Source organism: Chiloscyllium punctatum, chromosome 32 (genome assembly GCF_047496795.1).
Source record: "Chiloscyllium punctatum isolate Juve2018m chromosome 32, sChiPun1.3, whole genome shotgun sequence".
Lineage (NCBI taxonomy): Eukaryota > Metazoa > Chordata > Chondrichthyes > Orectolobiformes > Hemiscylliidae > Chiloscyllium > Chiloscyllium punctatum.
In genome coordinates, this window is record NC_092770.1 from 70402156 (window position 1) to 70423037 (window position 20882).

Consider the following 20882-nt stretch of genomic DNA (forward strand, 5'->3'; position numbering starts at 1 on the left):
ATTAGATGATTGCAAACTATTTCAATTCTAACTGTTCCTGACCTACACAAATATCCTGCATCCAAGATCCATAACTGCTCCAGACATGGGAACATGTATCTTGTATCTTGCCTTGTTAAAGAATAATGATAGAAATTGCATCGAATTTTCCCCTCCCTTACAAGCACAATTAGGTGGGGGAAAGGGCAAATAATCATGGAATCCCTACAGTGTGGAAACAGGCCCTTCATCCCAACACGTCCAAGCTGATCCTCCAAAGAGTAATCCATACAGACCCATTCCCTTACATTTACCCCTGACTAATGCACCCAACCTACACATCCTTAGACACAATGGACAATTTAACACAGCCAATTCACCTAACCTACACACCTTTTGGACTATGGGAGGAAATCCGCTCAGACATAGAGAGAATGTGCAAACTACACACAAAGAGTTGCTCGAGGCTGGAATTGAACCTGGGACCCTGGTGCTGGGAGCCAGGAGTGCTAACCACTGAGCCACCGTGCCTGGTCATTAGCCCATGCATTGTCTCTGACTGCACTATATCCACATCACCAATGACTGGGAGGGATGGGGTATGAGAGGATAACTGATGAGCAGCCTTTCTTACTCACCAGAATTATATCATATTCCACATAAGTGGAAATCAGAGCCTTTATTGACATCTGAGGAGAGCCTTTTTGTTTTCACTATGCCACTTTAGTGCCAAATTACAGATTCGAAACAACCAAACCAAATACAGCCCAAGGACGAATCAGTCCCAATACTTTGTGCCAATATTATTTTAACTTCAATCTTGCCAATAACTTGTCCAGCGTAGCAATGCAACATCTCCTTAACAATTTTCCTTGCTTATTCTTGCAGGGAGATGATCTATGCTTGAGGGATTTAGTGCCACGGCTTCATGCCAGGTTCAGGGCTAAGATGTTTGTGCATGGACTTCGTCATGTCTGATAGCTGACAAGTGAAAATTGAAACCCCCGAGTCAAGGTTGAATTTGAACCACAGGAATAAAAAAAACGCTCACTTGTGTCACTTGCAGCTTTGGAATGCAAGTTTTTGTGTTGATTTTTGTCACTGATGTCATTTGGATCATTGACAAAAATACTTCCTTTACATCAGGGATTGCCCTGGTTTCACACACTTTCTGACACAAAGTAATTCAAATGTAGAGTCAATCTAGGTTTTAACACAGCTGTCACAACCTTCCTTCACCAATACCTGTGTACTACATTAATGCTGTTTTATTTTGACATATTCTCCCAGGAATTGAAAATAAAAATCAGTCACAGAAGATGCAAGTTTATCTCACATCACGTTGTACTTAAAGTAATATGTAACTTTGCAACTGTGTGAAACGTATTTCTTATCATCTGCCTTTTCTTCTTGCAGTCAAATGAAAATTAGTTAATTTATGACATTGGATAATGAGTTTGAATTGTGAGATCCATGTCTATTCGCAGAGTCTTCCACCATTCATTCATTCACATATCAAATGATGTATTCCTTGTTGCACATAATAATCAAATTTTAGTTGTGTTCACTCATGGTTCCCCCATGTACTTTGTTTTTGTAGGAAGTGCTGGAACCCCTGTGACGTTCAATGAAAATGGAGATGCTCCTGGACGATACGACATTTACCAGTATCAGGTTTCCAATCTCACCTCTCATGAATATAAGGTTATCGGACAGTGGACTGATTACCTTCATTTGAATGTAAGCAAAAGTTCTTTGTTTCCCCTGAATCTGCATTGAAGTTTTCATTCTTTGGGAAGCTAAACTTTCTTTTTGCAGGCATCTTGTGCATTTGACTCAATGAAGGCTGGATGTTGTCAGATCTAGCCAGACATGAAATATCTTTAATATGCTTTCACCATTCCTTGATGTGCTCAGATTGTGCTCTCAACCTTACTATGATATAAATTTGCTTTTTGGAACATTGGATAATGTGCATTGTCCCATTGTAAGAAATTCATATTAAAGCAATAACTTAATTCATCAAATAGAGGATATTACTGTCATTACCAGCCTCTGAGCTGCTCCTTTCAATTGTGAATGATGGATGGGTTAGTAATAAGATCCATTGAGTTAGTAATAATGTCTATGCACAAAGAAAATGCTGTTATTGTTATTACCACCATTTTCTGTGCAGCAATTTTCTGTACTCTGTCAGTCTTTTAACCTAGTCAAAAAGTTTATTTCAAATTCATTTAGAATATTCGTTTTGAGAGTTTGAACATCTCAACGGAGTCATCTTTACATTGCATTATACTTCAATCTCAGGATGAGAACATTGCTAGACAGGTCGGCATTTATTGAACACCCAGAGGTGGTCTGGGAAAGTGTCGGCTTGCTCAGCCGTTACAGATGGCAGTTTAAGAGTCAAGCATTTTGGTGTGGGATTGATATCACATTCAGGCCAGACTGAATGAAGATGGCAGATTCCCTCAGTTGTTTCCTTCTCCATCAACGAAGCTGCTTTGTGTTATGGTGAACAACACTCTTCTAATTTTACACAATTTGGAACTGATTTCAAATTCACAGACAGTCATCCGAGATTTTAATCTGTGTTCCCCTGATTATTCATGCAGTGATGTAACCATTACTCCAAACAACATGGAATTATCAAACTTATTGTCAGCAAAGCAGATGAATTAATTGATATTCCTGAACTGTTTGAGCTTGGTGTTGCAAAACTAAAAGATGAAAGATGGGTGATCACATTAATACAATTCAAATTGGGGACTAGAAGGGGATCAGAGTAGACTCAGGGTGAACTCAGTGTTTGTCTTGAATTTCATTCAGTTCTATACATGGACAGTTATGTAGTTATCACTGAAGGGCTCACTCATTTACCTCTTCACAGGTGAAGAACATGCAGTGGGGCAGAGGAGAACACAGGATTCCACAGTCAGTTTGCAGCCAACCATGCAAGTCTGGTGAGAGAAAGAAAACCGTAAAGGGTGTGCCCTGCTGTTGGCATTGTGAACGTTGTGAAGGCTATCAGTACCAGATCGATGAGACAACTTGTCAAATGTGTCCATTTAATAGGAAACCAAATGCAAATGGCACAGACTGCCAACTGATCCCCATAATCAAGCTAGAATGGCATTCACCTTGGGCCATAGTTCCTGTCTTCATAGCTATGCTTGGAATTATAGCCACCACATTTGTTATTGCAACCTTTATTCGTTATAACGACACACCGATAGTAAGGGCATCTGGCCGAGAGTTAAGCTATGTCTTGCTGACTGGAATATTCTTGTGCTATGCTGTAACCTTCCTAATGATTGCAACTCCTGACACAGTTCTTTGCTCTTTCCGACGCATTTTCTTAGGACTGGGCATGTGTATTAGTTATGCAGCACTGCTCACAAAGACTAACAGAATTCACAGAATATTTGAGCAAGGTAAGACGTCTGTCTCTGCTCCGAGATTTATCAGTCCAGCTTCCCAGCTGGCAATCACCTTTAGCCTAATCTCTCTGCAGCTCCTGGGAGTCTTTATCTGGTTTGCCGTTGATCCTCCGCACACTATTGTAGACTATGGGGAGCAACGAACTGTTGATCCAGAAAAAGCCAGGGGCATTCTGAAATGTGACATTTCCGACCTTTCTCTCATCTGTTCCCTGGGATACAGCATTCTGCTGATGGTCACATGCACTGTGTATGCAATTAAAACAAGAGGAGTCCCAGAGACCTTCAATGAAGCCAAACCTATTGGATTTACCATGTACACCACCTGCATAATTTGGTTAGCTTTTATTCCAATATTTTTTGGCACAGCTCAGTCCGCAGAAAGGGTAAGTGCATTAACATTTTGATAATCTTTGTGTGCCATAACTACGAATGTGTTCCACTTAGTGTTTCGCTGAATTCACCTTTGTAAGTCTACTTTAACCTCTCATCATGTACATAATTGATAAACAATTGTTGTATGTTCTCCATGAAATGTTTACTTAATTTTCTAATTATTTCAGATATATAGGTTTATTATTTCATAAGATATCCCAAATTAAGCTTAGAAGCTCTTGTGCTATTTTGCAAAGTTGGTTCCTGGCTTAAGATAGGTATCCAGTTACAGAACTGTCCAAGAAATAAGATTAATTAACAAAAGAAAGAGTAATTCTGTTTTTATTTAAGTTTAGGATTTATGTAGTCCCTTAATGCTCTAGATGTGCCAAAGCACCTAATCACCAGAGGATAGTCTTAGTTTTTGTAGTGAAATCTTTCTTATCATGTAATAAAACAAAGTCAGTAAAAAGCAACAAAATCCATTTATATGGCAACTTTAATGTGCTAAATACATCTCAAGGTATTCACTTGAGCATTAACAGGTATAATTTGATACTAACTCACATGAAGACATCTAAGAGCAGGTGACTAAAAGATGAGTCAATGAGACAGTTGAGCAACCAAATAGTCTGATTTTAATGCCGGAAAGGAATATTGTGAGAGAATGAAAGGACATGAGAGAATTCCTCATTCTTCTTTGAACGCTGCCAGTGATCTTTTACCTGTTAGTTAGTCAGCACTTTTGCCTCATCCAAATGTTTACCAATATTGCATTCACACATTCAGAGCAGATGATGTTTTCACATGCATTGTAGAGTCTAAACTTACAATGTTCTGACTCAGCACTTAGAGCACAGGCATTACCAACAGAGCTGAACTGGCAATGACCAGCTAAGACCAATTAACATGCTAACACCTTTATTATTTTGACTTATTTCAATGCCTTTGTCATTTATCGTGATACATTTTAGTTAAAACAAGGGTTCTACTAAAAACCTTCATTGAACAAATTGGCATTAATTGCATCTTTGATGGGACAACTCCAATTCCTTTGCACGTGATACTAATGCCCTTGAACGTAAAAGATATTTTCTCTAACTAGATGAGCCTGAACCATCTAATTCACTGTTGAAACAGCAATGTAATTCTCAAAGCTCAGTTTTAAGCTGACTTGGTCAAGGTCAATCTCTCCAAATTCATGCTTCACTATACTTCCTGTAACTTTTCAAACTGCCCCACTGGTCATCAGTAAACGATCTGAGTCAGCAACCAATGATTCAGCACAATGTTGAAGAAACTTCAAATGTTTCCCTCAAAAACAAATACAAGTCACTTACATTGTAGCCAATTGTATTGGTGTATGAGGAACAAATCTGAGTGATTGATCTTCCTATTAGGTAAATGTATGTAATACACATGAGCAAACTCCTTTGCTGTTAGTACATAGTGGGGGGATCAGTGAAGCTTGACAAAGGATATTTCTTACAAAGTTCCAGAGCAATAACTTTACTGAACTCTGCTAATTTTCATGTTTGCTTTTGTCAAAGGAGTGTAATTATAAGCATGCATGCCTATAGGTTTTGTCAAATCTAAAAATGATGAAATGTTGAATGAAGGGGGAGATTCAGAGATCCCAATAGGAGAATCATTAAAATGGTGGCAGTACTAAAGGAAATGGAAATGCAAATATTGGCCTTTTATTTCAAGCAAGATGAAATACAAAAGGTGAAATCTGTATTATATAGTACTCCACATTTAAATTGAATTCCATTTGGTATTGTTTCATTTTAACGTTAGTAAGATTTTAACACTAGAAACGTAGTTGGTGCCATGCATGACTGAGGCAGTGTTCTGTCATTCTGTTCCAAGAGTCATTAAAACAGTTAAAGGCTTCTTACATGTGTGCAAAATTCCCCAATTTTATTCTTGTGATCAAAACTGACTGAAGATATTGGGTTTTGCCTTAAAGACCCAAAGATGACCTTGGCTTTCTGTAGAAGACCCTGGGAAACACAATAGCTGCAGCAATATTGTGGCAGTTTTGTCTTTATGAACATAAAACTGTAACATCTTCAAAAATGTTCTAACCTAATTCCTAAACCTAAGTCCATCTGCAGAGAAATTGCACCTGCTGATAGGAAAGTCAAAAAGTTCAACTTAATGACCTGCTAAACATTCATTTCTGTGAGGGAATCTTTCAATAATCCTGATGTTTGACTCGAGCAAACTGAGCTCATCTAAACCCACCAAATCAAGTGAAAAATACTTCCTTCTTTACCAAACCCACAAAAGACCTGCCTTCAATGAGCTTGACAGTGAGCAAGCTCTGAACTATTCTTTGGTTTACAACATGTAAAAGTGCTTGATTCTCTTCAGCTGTATTTCTCCCGAGTGTGTGTGCATAGGTGCTGACTAATTGATGCAGCATTTGGACTCTGGGTGGGTGTGTGAATAAATAACCTTCTTTATTTTGATACCCCCAAAAGTCTTTCATTATTTCTTTAAATTGACCACACGCTGTAGGGGTTTAGAAATATACATTTACCTTCCAAATAATAAACACGCTGATTATGTACAGTAAAAGATGGGATTTGTGGTTTGTTTATCTTTACACCCCCTCTATTACAACAGAGAGAAGCAAGTGAAGCATGTATGTGGTTTTACCACGATAGTGGGATCACCCATTATACAGGCTGCCATTGACTCATAAATGTGACATTCTGACCTCAATGCTGCCTTATGCCTCCATCACAGTACTGCAATTGTTGTGTGACCATATTCATATCTTCGCCACAATCTCAATGCTTACTTCCTGCTCTAGCACACTGCTTCTAAAATCTTTCAGCCGTCAGATTAAACCAGAGGGTGATGTCTGGATGCAAAGCGCCATCTTCTCTACAACTGGGGATGTCTCTCCTATACAGCCTAACCACGTGTTGGTAGAATGGGTTTCTGCAATGGGAAATAGGGAAATGCATGATTTGGTACTGCAGTAAAGGGTGGCACGGTGGCTCAGTGGTTAGCACTGCTACCTCACAGCACCAGGGTCCCAGGTTTGATTCCAGCTTCGACTGACTGTCTGTGTGGAGTTTGCACATTCTCCCTGTGTCTGTGTGGGTTTCCTCTGAATCCTCCAGTTTCCTCCCATAGTCCAAATATGTGCAGGTTAGGTGAATTGGCCATGCTGAGTTGCCCATAGTGTTAGGTGCATTAGTGAGAGGGAAATGGGAGTGGGTGGGTTCCTCTTTGGTGGGTTGGTGTGGCCTTGTTGGGCTGAAGGGCCTGTTTCCACACTGTAGAGAATCTAATCTAAAGGTTCTATTATCTTCAGTAATGCACCTGGGTTTATGGTGGTTTGCAGCATTCTTCACACCCTGGCCATCATGAGTACACTCACAGCCCTCATCACCACAGAAATGGTAACAACTTCATGAAGAAGAGGAAGGGAGGAGGCAGGGAGATCCACCTTCTTGTCTTCTTGTCTAATTCAATGCCACCTCCCCAAGCCCCCATTCTACGTTATTGTATCTTTTCACCCCTCTGGGTCCGAGCCATTAGTTCCCTTTTGAAGGAAACCACAGCCATTTCATATCACAAGCCACCCTTGGACATTTACATGGTGTCTGCCGTGCACCTTGGCCACCTTAAACATTCACACCTCTCCACTACCCATGCACAGTGTGTGCTGTCTCTATGATGCACTGCTCTAACTCAAAGTGATTCCTTTAATACTACTGTTGAAGCTTACAAAATGTACCATATGGAACAAGGACATGGAAACACCCTCTCTTGCAAGTAACCCTCGCTGTCCTGCTTTGGAGAATATTACTGTTCGTTCACTATCACTGGATGAAAATCTTGAAACTCTCTCTTTAACAGCATAATCGGGACTGCGTACAGCCCATGGACTGCTGTGGTTCATGAAGGCAGCTTACCACCAGCTTCTCAAGGGCAACTAGGGATGTGCAATAAATGCTAGCCCAGTCAGTGTCACCCGTTTTGTATGAATGAGTAAAAAACCAGTACTGGCATCCACAGTCTTAGTGGCTACATGGTAATGAGCTGGGATTCCATGATCACTGAGCTTTCTGTGTAGCACTCAGACTGTCAGTTGGTGGTGACCATTTGTGCTGCTGAGGAAGCTGAGACATCAACTTTCAGACACTGCACTGTGGTCACTTTCACAAGTGTTGCGCTGGAGCTGGCCATAACTTTCATACTGGAAAGGACGAGTTCTAAACTCTCCACAGAACCCTTTTTTTCAAGTTGGTTGTGGACTCCTCTGCGTTTCTCGAAGATGGCGTTCAGCTTTCTGGCAGCTCCATCGAAGCCCTCAACTGAATCCTTGGGCACAGCCTCATCCACCAGGAATCAGGTATCTACACTATCCTCCTCCCCACCTCCCCCTGAAAACCCACCCAGGCTGTATTCCATTCCCAACTAATGACATACACCACGAAGATCCATCCATAATGCCACCCTATAAAGTTCAAAACTCTGTGATGTTTAAAACCCTGTAAAGTTCAAAAATAGCAATTTCTGAATTAGAATCCCACAGTGTGGAAGCAGGTCATTCAACCCAAACTGAGCCTCTGACCCACCCATCACCCCTGCATTTCCCACGGCTAATCAATCTAGTCTGCATACGCCTGGATACTGGGCCGATCCACCTAACCTGCACATCTTTAGAAAGTGGAAGTGAACCAACACAGACAATGTGCAAACTCCATACAGTTAAAGGAGGGTGAAATTGAACCCGGATCCCTGGTGCTGTGAGGCAGCAGTGTTAACCACTGAAATGGTGGCTGTGTGGTGAGATTGAGTGACATTGTTTCTTTATAATCGATGTTCCACTCCCCTTCAAACTCACATGCTACCTGGTCAAGTTCCAATTCCTCGGGTGTTGAAAGAAGAAAGGCATGAGAGTAGGGGAGGTTTTGCTAAAATCATTCCAGGCACTAGTCAGACCACAGCTGGAATACAGTGAGTAGTTTTCATCCCCTTCTCTAAGGAAAGGTATATTGCCATTGGAGGCAGTCCAGTGAAGGTTCATTTGGCTAATCCCAGGTCTGGAGGAATTGTCTCACAAGGAGATGTGGAGTAGGTTGAGTCTGTACTCTTTGGAATTTATAAGAATGAGAGGTGACTTTATTGAAACATACAAGGTTCCTCAGGGAATTGACAGGGTCGATGCGGAGGGACTGTTTCTCCTTGTGGGATAGTCTAGGACCAGAGGCATAACTTCAGAGTAAGGGGTTGCATCTATAAGACAGAGGTGAGGAGAGTTGTGGCTCTGTGGAATTCTTTGCCACAGATGGCTGTGAAGGTTGAGCCATTAAGTATGTTCAGAACCTAGATAGTCAGATTCTTAACTAGTAAGGGAAACAAGGGTTTTGCACAAAATCCAGGAAAGAGGAACTGAAGATTCAGATCATCCATAATCTCATTGAATGGCGAACAGACTTAATGGGCTGAATGGCCTAATTCTGCTCTGTCACGTTACAGCATTGAAGTAAAATTAAATGAAGGTGGAGCAATTGGTCCATGCTTGCGCCATCTCTTGGAAGAGTTAGGGGATGAGGAGAAAGTGACATGTGAAATGGTGGATGAGGTGTGAACGTACCGTTCCCTTGGATGTCTCAGCATTATCACGAGTTACTGACGCAGAACTAGCCAAGCTGTTGGTGGAGACCACTATGTTCTTCATGGAGTCCAGAACATCTTAGGCGACAAAGATGAGCGGAGTGTATCAGAGACTGTGGTGCAAAGTGTTTGAGTGAGGTGCCTGTGTGTGTTGATTAGCTGACAGTATTTGAGCCATGAGATGTTAGTATGGGGTTTGCAATGCTGCTAAGTATGTGAAGACAGATGAAACTGTGCATACAAGCAGTCAAAACTTCCATTTATATGTCATCATCCACAACTTCAGAATACCCCTAAGCACTTTATTGTCAATGAAGTACTTTTGAATTATAGTTACTGTTGTCATGTCGGAATTGTAGTAGACAGTTTGCACACAATAAGCTCCCACAACCCATTATGTGATAGGGATTTTGAACAAGGGGCAAATGTTGGCCAAGGAAAAGGAAATGACTTCCCTGCTCTTTGAAACAGCTCCACGAGAATTTAGACAGTTGATAGGACCTTGGTTCAGCAACTTATGGAAAAGTCCATACCTCTGGAACAGGTGGGATGAGAACCCAGGTCCAGTTAGGAGCACTGCTACTGTTCCAGAATACTCCCCAGTCACTTCGTTGCTTAGCCTCGTCAGAGTTTATACTTGGTTATATTATTTGACCTCTGTTTAGGCACACACAGCTGAGAGTTTCTGAAGATCTTATCAGCTAACTCTTGAGATAATGTGCCATTATGAACATTTCCTACCTCTATTATGGCTTCTCACATACATTTTTCACCAGTATCCCAACTAAACAATGGATCATTGCTGGGAGCAAATAGTTGAGGCATTACAAGTGCCTTTTCAGTTTCTGGCCGACTGAATTTGCTCTGGAGACTTTAAAGTATGTCGCACATTGACAGTGCTGTATAGTTACATCAGTGCAACAGTTGTGATGGAGCCACATTTAATCTTTGATATTATTTCCTTTGGCAGCCTTCCTCTCATGAGATGATGGTTTGCACCTTGGTGGCCCTTAATGGTATATAGCTTATTACTGTCTCGTGGCAACAGCGGTTAAGTCGAATTTGTTAAGCAAGCATCCTGCCATGGCCTTTTCCATCACTTGTTTATTTTGATCCCAGTCTAAACAGCTCAGACTCACTCAGTAAAATACAGATTAGAATAGTGCCAGCCACTCAATGAACCATGTACCATGATTAAGTCCTATCTGTCTCAATCCACTTTCATTGCTGCACAGCAGTAATTCATAGTGGAGGTTAAAGTAGAACATAGAACATTACAGCACAGTACTGACCCTTCGGTCATCGATGTTGCATCGATCTGTAAAACCAATTTGAAGCTCATCTAACCTATACTATTCCATTCTCATTCAAATGCTTATCCAATGACTATTTAAATGGCCTTAAAGTTAGCAAGTCTACTACTGCTGCAGGCAGTGTGTTCCATGTCCCTACTACTCTGAGTAAAGAAACTACTGACATCTGTCCTATAACTATCACCCCTCAGTTTAAAGCTATGCCCCTCATTCTAACCATCACCATCAGAGGAAAAAGGCTCTCCCTGTCCACCCTATCTAACCCTCTGATTATCTTATGTGTCTCAATTAAGTCACTTCTCAACCTTCTTCTCTCTAACAAAAACAGCCTCAGGTCCCTCAGCCTTTCCTCCATACCAGGCAACATCCTAGTAAATCTCCTCTGAACCCTTTCCAAAGCTTCCACATCCTTCCTATAATGCAGTGACCAGAACTGTACACAATACTCCAAGTGTGACTGCACCAGAGTTTTGTACAGCTGCAGCATAACCTCATGCTTCTGAAACTCAGTCCCTCTGCCAATAAAAACGAGCAGACTGTATGCCTTCTTAACAACCCTATCAACCTGGGTGGCAACTTTCAAGGATTTATGTACATGGACACCGAGATCGCTCTGCTCATCCACAAGAATCTTACCATTATCCCAGTACTCTGCATTCCTGTTACCCCTTCCAAAGTGAATCACCTCACACCTTTCTGCATTAAATTCCATTTGCCACCTCTCAGCTCAGCTCTGCCGCTTATCTGCAGCTGCAGCTCGGCACTATCCATAATTCTACTGACCTTAGTGTCAACTGCAAATTTACTAACCCATCCTTCTGTGCCCTCATCCAGGTCACTTATGAAAATGACAAACAGCAGTGGCTGCAAAATAGATCCTTGCAGTACACCACTGGTAACTGAACTTCAGGATGAATATTTCCCATCATCCACCACCATTTGTCTTCTTTCAGCTCGCCAATTTCTGACCCAAACCACTAAGTCAGCCTCAATCCTATGCCTCCATATTTTGTGCAATAGCCTGCCGTGGGGAACCTTATTAAACGCCTTACTGAAATCCATATACACCACATCAACCACTCTACCCTCATCCAACTGTTTGGTCACCTTCTCAAAGAATTCAATAAGGTTTGTGAGGTAAGACCTACCCTTCACAGAACTGTTGACTATCCCTAAACAACTTATTCCTTTCTAGATGATTATAAATCCTCTCTCTTATAATCCTTTCCAACACTTTACCCACAACCGAAGTAAGGTTCACTGGTCTATAATTACCAGAATTGTCTCTACTCCCCTTCTTGAACAAGAGGACAACATTTGCTATCCTCCAGTCTTCTGACATTATTCCTGTTGACAATGACAACATAAAGATCAAAGACAAAGGCTCGGCAATCTCCTCCCTGGCTTCCCAGATAATCCTAGGATAAATCTCAACCGGCCCAGGGAATTTATCAATTTGTACACTTTCCAGAATTGCTAACACCTCCTCCTTGTGAACCTCAATCCCATCTAGTCTAGTAGCCTGTACTTAAGTATTCTCCTCAACAACATTGTCTTTTTCCAGGGTGAATACTGATGAAAAGTATTCATTTAGCGATTTTCCTTTCTCTTCTGACTCCATGCCCAACTTCCCGCTACAGTCCTTTACTGGCCGTAATCTTACTCTAGTTATTCTTTTATTCCTGATGTTCCTATAGAAAGCCTTAGGGTTTTCCTTGATCCTATCTGCCAACAACTTCTCATGTCTCCTCCTGGCTCTTCTTCGCTCTCTCTTTTGATCTTTTCTGGCTAACTTGTATCTCTCGAGTGTCCTAACTGAGCCATCACATCTTATCCTAACATAAGCCTTCTTCTTCCTCTTGACAAGAGATTCAACTTCCTTAGTAAACCATGGCTCCCACACTCCACAACATCCTCTCTGCCTGACAGGTACATACTTATCAAGGATCCGCAGTGGCTGTTCCTTGAATAAGCTTCACATTTCATTTGAGCCCATCCCCTGCAGTTTCCTTCCCTATCCAATGCATCCTAATTCTTGCCTGATTGCATCATAATTGCCTTTTCCCCAGCTATAACTCTTGCCCTGTGGTATATACCTATCCCTTTCCATCACTAAAGTAAACATAATGAAATTGTAGTCATTATTATCACCAGGGTGCTCACCTACCTCCAAATCTAACAACTGGCCGGGTTCATTACCCAGTACCAAGTCTAATGTGGCCTCGCCCCTTGTTGACCTCTTTACATACTGTGTCAGAAAACCCTCCTGCACACATTGGACAAAACCTGACCAATCTAAAGTACTTGAACTATAGTATTCCCAGTCAATATTTGTGAAGTTAACGTCCCCTATAACAACTACCGTGTCAGTCTCGCTCCTATCGAGGATCTTTAGAACTGTTCAGAGTTCTATAGAAAACTCCCAACAGGATGACCTCTCCTTTCCTGTTCCTAACCTCAGCCCATACTACTTAAAAAGACAAGTCATCAAACATCCTTTCTGCAAGTGTAATACTGTCCTTTACTAACAATGTCACAACAATAACCACCTCCCCACCCCACCCCACCCCACCACCCCACCACCACCACAACCCTGAAATGTCTAAATCCCAAAAGGTGCAATAATCATTCCTGACCCTGCTCTACCCATGTCTCTGAAATGGCCACAACATCGAAATCTCAGGTATTATCCCATGCTGCAAGTTCACCCACCTTATTCTGGATGCTCCTCGCATTGAGAACGCACACTTCAAACCAACTTCTTGCTTGCCGGTGCCTTCGTGCGACCTTGAAACCTTATTTCTGACCTCACTACTCTCAACCTCCTGTGTACTTGAACTACAATTTATGTTCCCATTCCCCTGCTGAATTAGGTTAAACCCACCTGAAGAGCATTAGCAAATTTCCTCCTCAGGATATTGGTACCCTCTGGTTCAGGTGAAAACTGTCCTGTTTGGAGAGGCCCTACCTACCCCAGAAAAAGCCCTAGTTATCTAGGAATACAAAACCCTCCCTCCTGCACCATCCCTATAGCCGTGTGTTCAACTCCTCTCTCTCCCTGTTCCTTGCCTCGCTAGCAGGTGGCACGGGCAACAAACCAGAGATAACAACTCTGTTTGGTCTAGCTCTAAGCTTCCACCCTAGCTCCCTGAATTTCTACTATCTCTCTTCCTACCTATGTCATTGGTGCTTATGCGGACCATGACTTCAGGCTGCTCCCCCTCCACCTCAAGGATCCTGAAAACACGATCAGAGACATCATGTACCCAGGCACCTGGGAGGCAACACACCAACCGTGAGTCTCTCTCATTCCCACAGAACCTCCTATCTGTCCTCCTAACTATGGAGTCCCCAGTGACTAATACTCTGCTCCTCTTTCCTCTTCCCTTCTGAGCAACAGGGATGGACTCTGTGTCAGAGACCTGTGCCCCATTGCTTACCTCTGGTAAGTTGTCCCCCCAGACAGTATTCAAAAAGCTATACTGTTATTGAGGGTAATGGCCACAGGGTATCCCTGCACTGCCTGCCGGTTCCCTTTCTGTCTCCTGACGGTAACCCATCTACCTTCTTCTTTTACCTGAGGTGTGACTACCTCCATGTAATTCCTCTCAATAAACCCCTCCGCCTCCTGAATGATCCGAAGTTCATCCAGCTCCAGCTCCAGTTCCCTAACACGGTTCTCGAGAAGCTGGAGTTGGATGCATTCCCATCGATGCAGTCAGCAGGGACACTAGAGGTGACCTTACCTCCCACATTCTGCAGGAGGAACATTCAACTGCCCTAACCTCCATTCCCCGTTATTCTAAATTCCCAACAAGGCTATTGGAAAAACTGAAAAAAAAGTTAAAAATCACACAACACCAGGTTATAGTCCAACAGGTTTAATTGGAAGCACACTAGCTTTCGGAGCACTGCTCCTTCATCAGGTGGTAGTGTCGCCTGATGAAGGAGCATTGCTCTGAAAGCTAATTCAACACCGGCATCTCCAAATCATAGAGAAAAAAAGAAACTAGTCACCTTACCAATCCAGCTTGCAGAACCATTTTGTTTTGGTTAGAAGAGGAGGACAGGTGGGAGACAGTACCAAGTAGTCTTTCGGGTAAAGCAAGCACCCAAATATAAAGCCTCACTTACCCAGCAGTGCCACGTCCACCCCCACTCAGCGTGCCCTCCCCCTACACATGAGGTAAGTTTTTATCTCCTTTAAATTTACTTTCCCATTGGGCCTCTGGTCCTCGCTGTCCCTCCTCCCACTCCAGTTGCGGGTGAAAAAGCTGAAAAAAAAAGCCAAACCAGAAGACATATCTCCAGATAAAAAACACCAAAGGTGCTGTGACAAAGACAGTGATATAAAAGATGCCAAGTGATCTGACACATAATTTGAAAATGGTGACAAGATGTCTCATAGGGTAAATGGAGACAAAATGTATCTGCTGAGAGTGTCGTAAATTTGGTTATAAATTTAAGATGGAAGAACAATCTGATAAAGACTTGGGAAAAATCGTTTTACCAACAGAGTGGTTAGAAGGTGAAACTTACTATCAGAGGAAGTAGTTGGGGCAGTTATTGGGATATGCTTAAGTGGGATCCAATGAGGTAAGCGAGGAGGACATTTATATTAATGAGATGAGATAAAAAAGGTGGGGGAAGGCTTTTCTGAAGTGCAAGTATCAGCATAGTTTGAGATATCAGGGGTCTTGTGGTGGACCGGTAATATCCTTACCTCAAGCTCAGAAAGTCCAGACTCAAAATCAAAAACAGAAATTGCTGGAAGAACTCAGCAGGTACCTCAACTGAGTTCCTCAGTTCTAAGGAAGGGTCACCAGACCCGAAACAATAACTCTGCATTCTCTCCACAGATGCTACCAGACCTGCTGAGCTTTGCCATCCATTTCCGTTTTTCTTTCTGATTTACAGCATCTGTGGTTCTTTAGCTTTTTTATTTAAGTCCAGATTCAAGTTCTGCCTACATTAGAGGAGTCATAATATGCCTGAGCAGTTTGATTAAAAATATTTAGATCAGTGGTTCCTGCTCCCCTCCTCTTCTGTGAGTGCCATGTGATGGCATGAAGAGAATATAGCTTTCAAGTTATCCGATGACATGTTTTATTCCACTCAGGAGTTGTTGTGAAGAGCCTTGCTGATAGAATCAAAAAAGACTTTACATGAGATTACACATTGCTATATTTGATTGTTAATAAATGATATCAGTATTTCTTTCAACATGTTCATTGACAGAATTTTGAGCAGAAATAGGGAAAGGTGTTATTGGGAAGATTCTGACCAGATTTATTTTGGGTACAGTATTGAATCTCAAGGCTCCAAACATTGACTTCCAATTACTGACACCTAATTGCCCTTTGCAACCACACTGTTACATTAAAGTGAAAAATTAAGCAAAAGAAATAATTGAAGCCTAAGAGAGGAGTCATCACTGTAAAGGAAGATTTACATTTATGTAGCACTTTTTGTTACTTTGTGAAGCTGTCACAAACTCCAAAAGTGCCTTCCAGCCAATTAGATACATTGAAGTACAGTCACTGTACAGGCAACCAATGTACACTCAGTAAAATTCCACAAACAACGTGACAATGACTAGATAATCTACGGTAATATGTAAACTGATGGATAAATATTGGGCAGAAGATCCCCTTGCTTTTCAAGTTATGTTGTTGGGAAGGCGGGTGGAGCATTGATGTCATGCCTCATCTGAAAGATAGCATTTCAAACCATGAGGCACTCCCTCAGCACCTCATTGGAGGGTTGGCCTGGATTTGATTCTCAGGTTTCTGGAGACAGGGACTGAGCAGGCAGAGTACTGCCAACTGAGCCACAGTTCACACCTAATGGAAGCTTATTTTTTCTTTAATACCTGATATTATTATGAGGGCTGTAATTTTATATAATATTGCATAACACACCAGTTATAGCAAAAAAGCACAGCTGATTATGTCTGAGAGGAGAGCTGTTGGTTAATGGTTTGCTGTCAGATCTGAAATCTAAGAAAACTGATTGAAATAGTGTGGGAGAGTGTCCGTGTGTCAGAGAGAGAAATGTGGAGAGTGGTTTGAAATGATTGTTGCTAGATTTTGTCACGAAAATGTTCAATAATATGGAATAATTTGGAACATTGTTTTTTTTCACTTGTAATTATGAGGCTAGATAATCCTGCCCTGAGGAACTTTCAGGGTAGGATGAAATCATCTGTTCTGCCTTTTTTTTAACTTTTGATGGTGGTAGGGTAGCAGATGTGTTGCTGGCAGGGGGAATGGTATTGTAGGTGAAGGGACCTAATTTTTGAGTGTTTTCAAGCTATCTTGCGAATTCTGCCCGCTCAATTATCTTACAGACTCCTAACCTTTCCAGCTTTCCCTGTTCCCCCATCCTCACTGAAACAAGATTGTGCTATTGCCTAATTGCTAAGAAGAAATCCAGCCTTACCATTGAATGTAATGGTAGATCGTCTACATTTTTGTTACTCATCAAAGTGATGGATATTAAAATTGGTGACACTTTCCATTTTGGGGGCATGAATTAAAAGCAGCAAAAAAAAATTGCCCAGGTATTGGTAGTCTCAGCATGCACCAACAATGTTTTCCAATCTGAGATGGATATCTATTCTCTTGATTTTTCCATGTCTTGCACTGGTCTCTATGTTCCATTGCCAGATCTTGTTGACTTGGTGGCAATTAGTTCAGAGTCAATGCAATGCAATACAATAATACAGCACAGGAACAGGTCCTTCAGCCCAACAAGCCTGCACCAATTCCTATTACTATTTAGACCTGATGCATATTCCCCATACGCAGTTTCTATCCCTCTGTTCGCTTCCCATTCATGCACCTTGAATGTTGCTAACATGCCTGCTTCCACCATCTCCGCTGGGATTGCGGTCCAGGCACCCACTACCCACTCTATGAAAACATCTCCCTGCATTTATCCCCTAAACTTACCCTCTCTCAACTTGAACCTGTGCCCTCTTATAGTAGACCTTTCCATCCTGGGAAAAAAGCCTTTGCCTATCCACCCTATTTATGCCTCCCATAATTTTGTAGACCTCTATTAGATCTCAGCCTCTGTCTTTCCAGTGAAAACAATCCGAGTTTATCCAACCTCTCCTCATAACTAAAACCCTCCAGACCAGGCAACATTCTGGTAAACCTTCTCTGGACCCTCCCCAAATCATCTCCATCCCTCTGGTTGTGTGACGACCAGAACTGCACATAGTATTCCAAATGTGGCCTAGCTAAAAGTTTGTACAGCTGTAACATAACTTGCCAACTTTTATACCTGGGCAATTTGTTAATATGCAAACGTTTATACTCGATGCCCTGGCCAATATCGGCAAGCGCGCTGTATGCCTTCTTGACAACCATATCTGCCTGTGTTGCCACTTTCAGGAATCTGTGTACCTGTACACACAGAGCCCTCTGTCTGTCAATGTCCCTAATTGATTGCATATTTCACACCTGAATTTGACCTTGCAAAATGCATCACTTCGCTTTTGTCCAGATTAACCTCCGTCTGCCATTTCTCTGCCCAAATCTCCAATCTATCTATATCCCACTGTATCCTTTGACAACCCTCCTCACTATCTGTAACTCTGCCAATTTTGGCAATGGACCGTAGACCCTTACAGTGTCAGAGAGAAGGAAACATTTTTCCCATCACTCCCAGAGGTTCTGTCAGACCGAAGAAAACATTTTCCCCATCACTTCCAGAGGTGTAGGTAGTGTTTACCACAAATTAAATTACATATGGAAAAGCAATGCTAAATAATATACAGTCAAAGCATCCTTGAGAATGTTATATCACTCTCAAACCATTGCAACATCTTTGAATCATTCTCTAACATTAAATATGTACTTAATTTTAGAGTAGGAAACATCCGGTTTAGTGTTTCTTGCTGAATTGACTTGGCTTAACCAAACTTTTAATAGTTCTAACTTTAACCTCTACGTATATTGCACATTAATAGCAAATGATATATTAAAATAGATTCATGCCACATACTTCACAGCATGCATTCGAGTTTTATTTGTTTGCGATGCTGTTTCTGTGACCATGGCACACAAATGACAATAATAGATTTGGTTCAGATTTAAATTCATTTTGTTTGGCCTTTGTTGTTTTGTTCCACTTTATAAAATCATTTGACCTGGAGGAGTTTAACCAACAAACAATTTAACCACCTGCTCTTGGCATTCAATGGCATGCTTTGTTGAGTCCCTCCATAATAACATCCTGGGGGTTACTGTTGGCCTGAAACCAACTTAGACCAGCCATATAAATACTGGAGTTATAAGAACAGGTCATACGCTGTAACAAGTAACTTATCTCCTGTCTCCCCCATGCCTTTCCAAGCCACACATCAGGATTTCCTCTTCACTTGTCCTGATGATTTCAGCTTCGACGACACTTAGTTGCCAAGTGTACACCATCAATAAGTTGCACTACACCAACTCACCAAAGCTCTTCGACAGTTTCTTACACCCCCATGACTGCTGCCACCTTAAGGTCATGAGATACATGGGCACATCATCTCCTGCAAGTTTCCTCCAAAGCCACATACTATCCCGACTTGGAAATATACTGCTATTCCATCTCTGTCACTGAATCAAAACCCTGGAACTCTATCCCTTAACAGCACTGTGGGTGTACCTCCACCGCAAGGATGGCAATGGTTCAATAAGGCAGCTCACAGCTATCTTCTTGAGAACCATTCGGGATGAGCAATAAATGCAATGATTCCTACGTACTCTGAAGAAATATATTTTTTAAAAACCTTAATCAAGTTATGATTAATTTTCAGTTTACTCTATTATAGGTAGCATGTAAAGGCTTTTGGGAAGCAGGTCAAATCCAAATGAAACACCCATTGTAACCCACAGAAAACTGAGACAATGCACTTGTCAAGATAGTTGTATAAAGTATGTTAGATTGGTATCTTTAATGGAAATCCTAAAAATGACAACCTCAAGGGAAGCTGAAACACTGAAGCCAATTTAATTGACAATTCCCCTGACCATTCCTGAGAGGGGAAAGGTGTGGTAATGTCAGGGATCTAGCCCACGGCTTTCAGTTCAGTTAAGAAAGGACAGATAATCCACCAGAACAGGGTGCTAAAGTCAGCCACATCAAGCGGGAGATTCCTTCATAGGTTTAGCACCAAGCACTTGGTTGTGCCAAAAATAAATAGGCCTCTTTTTGTCACTTACTACACTATTAATATCACCACACTTTACTATAAATGCTCATTCATAGATTTTTAAAAATTCAGTTGTCAGTTGTACCCACCACAATAGAATGTGCTTACCTCCTTGATCACATCAACAATGTGTTTTGTCCATTTGGAACATAGGAGTTCATCATCATATCCTCTGGGTTACACTGTTTGCAGGAATGCTGGGTGAGGCTGAACTCAAAGTTTGCGAAATCACTCATGCAGAATGAGGCTATTCAGCCCATTGTATCAATTCTGGCTCTTTTGAATGAATGATTTTATTGCCACATATATCGAGGAAGATACAGTGACAAGTGTTTGGTGGAGCTATCGAATTAGTGCCACTGCCCGTTCTTCCCCACGATCCTGCAAAATGTTCCTTTTCAAATGTGTATTTGTAATGAGCACAATAAAACATGTACGTAAATTCAAAACACATCTTTTCGTATTGAGAAGATGATCAGAAAATGATGGCTGAGAAAGGAATACAGGCTAATCTCTATATGTGAGATTTTGAGTTTGGTTTTGTGTTTATAACTCTCCAATTTGCGTTGGAGAAGAATGGGAGTAAATGTCTTCTCTGATTGTCAGACAGATAACAATTATTCCAATGCTGAGTGACTTTCGCATTTTGATTATCAGTGAGCTTGTCAGTGGCAAGTTAAGGCAAAAGTTGGATATAATGACACATTCATCAGCAGTGGATGATTGTTCAGTCTATTCCATGCTTATAACTTTTGTCCAAGATAGACAGAAAAGGGTAAAGGATTTGCCATACTCAAGCACACATTAAATTTATCAGTGCTGAAAGCTATGGCAAATGACTGGAGAAATGATTTGCCTAAATAATTAAAACAGCTATTTTATGAGCAATTTAAAGTTAGTTTAAATAGCAGAGTGAATTGA

The 20882-nt window shown here is 41.5% G+C and overlaps 1 protein-coding gene across 1 annotated transcript in view; it reads left to right on the forward strand.

Annotated features, from left to right (window-relative positions):
- Positions 1-20882, forward strand: part of LOC140458260 (metabotropic glutamate receptor 8) — a 416712-nt gene that overhangs the window by 327307 nt on the left and 68523 nt on the right. The window contains exons 7-8 of the mRNA XM_072552654.1: positions 1580-1719; positions 2870-3805. Coding sequence (XP_072408755.1) covers positions 1580-1719; positions 2870-3805 — 1076 coding nt within the window. The remainder of the gene's footprint in view (positions 1-1579; positions 1720-2869; positions 3806-20882) is intronic.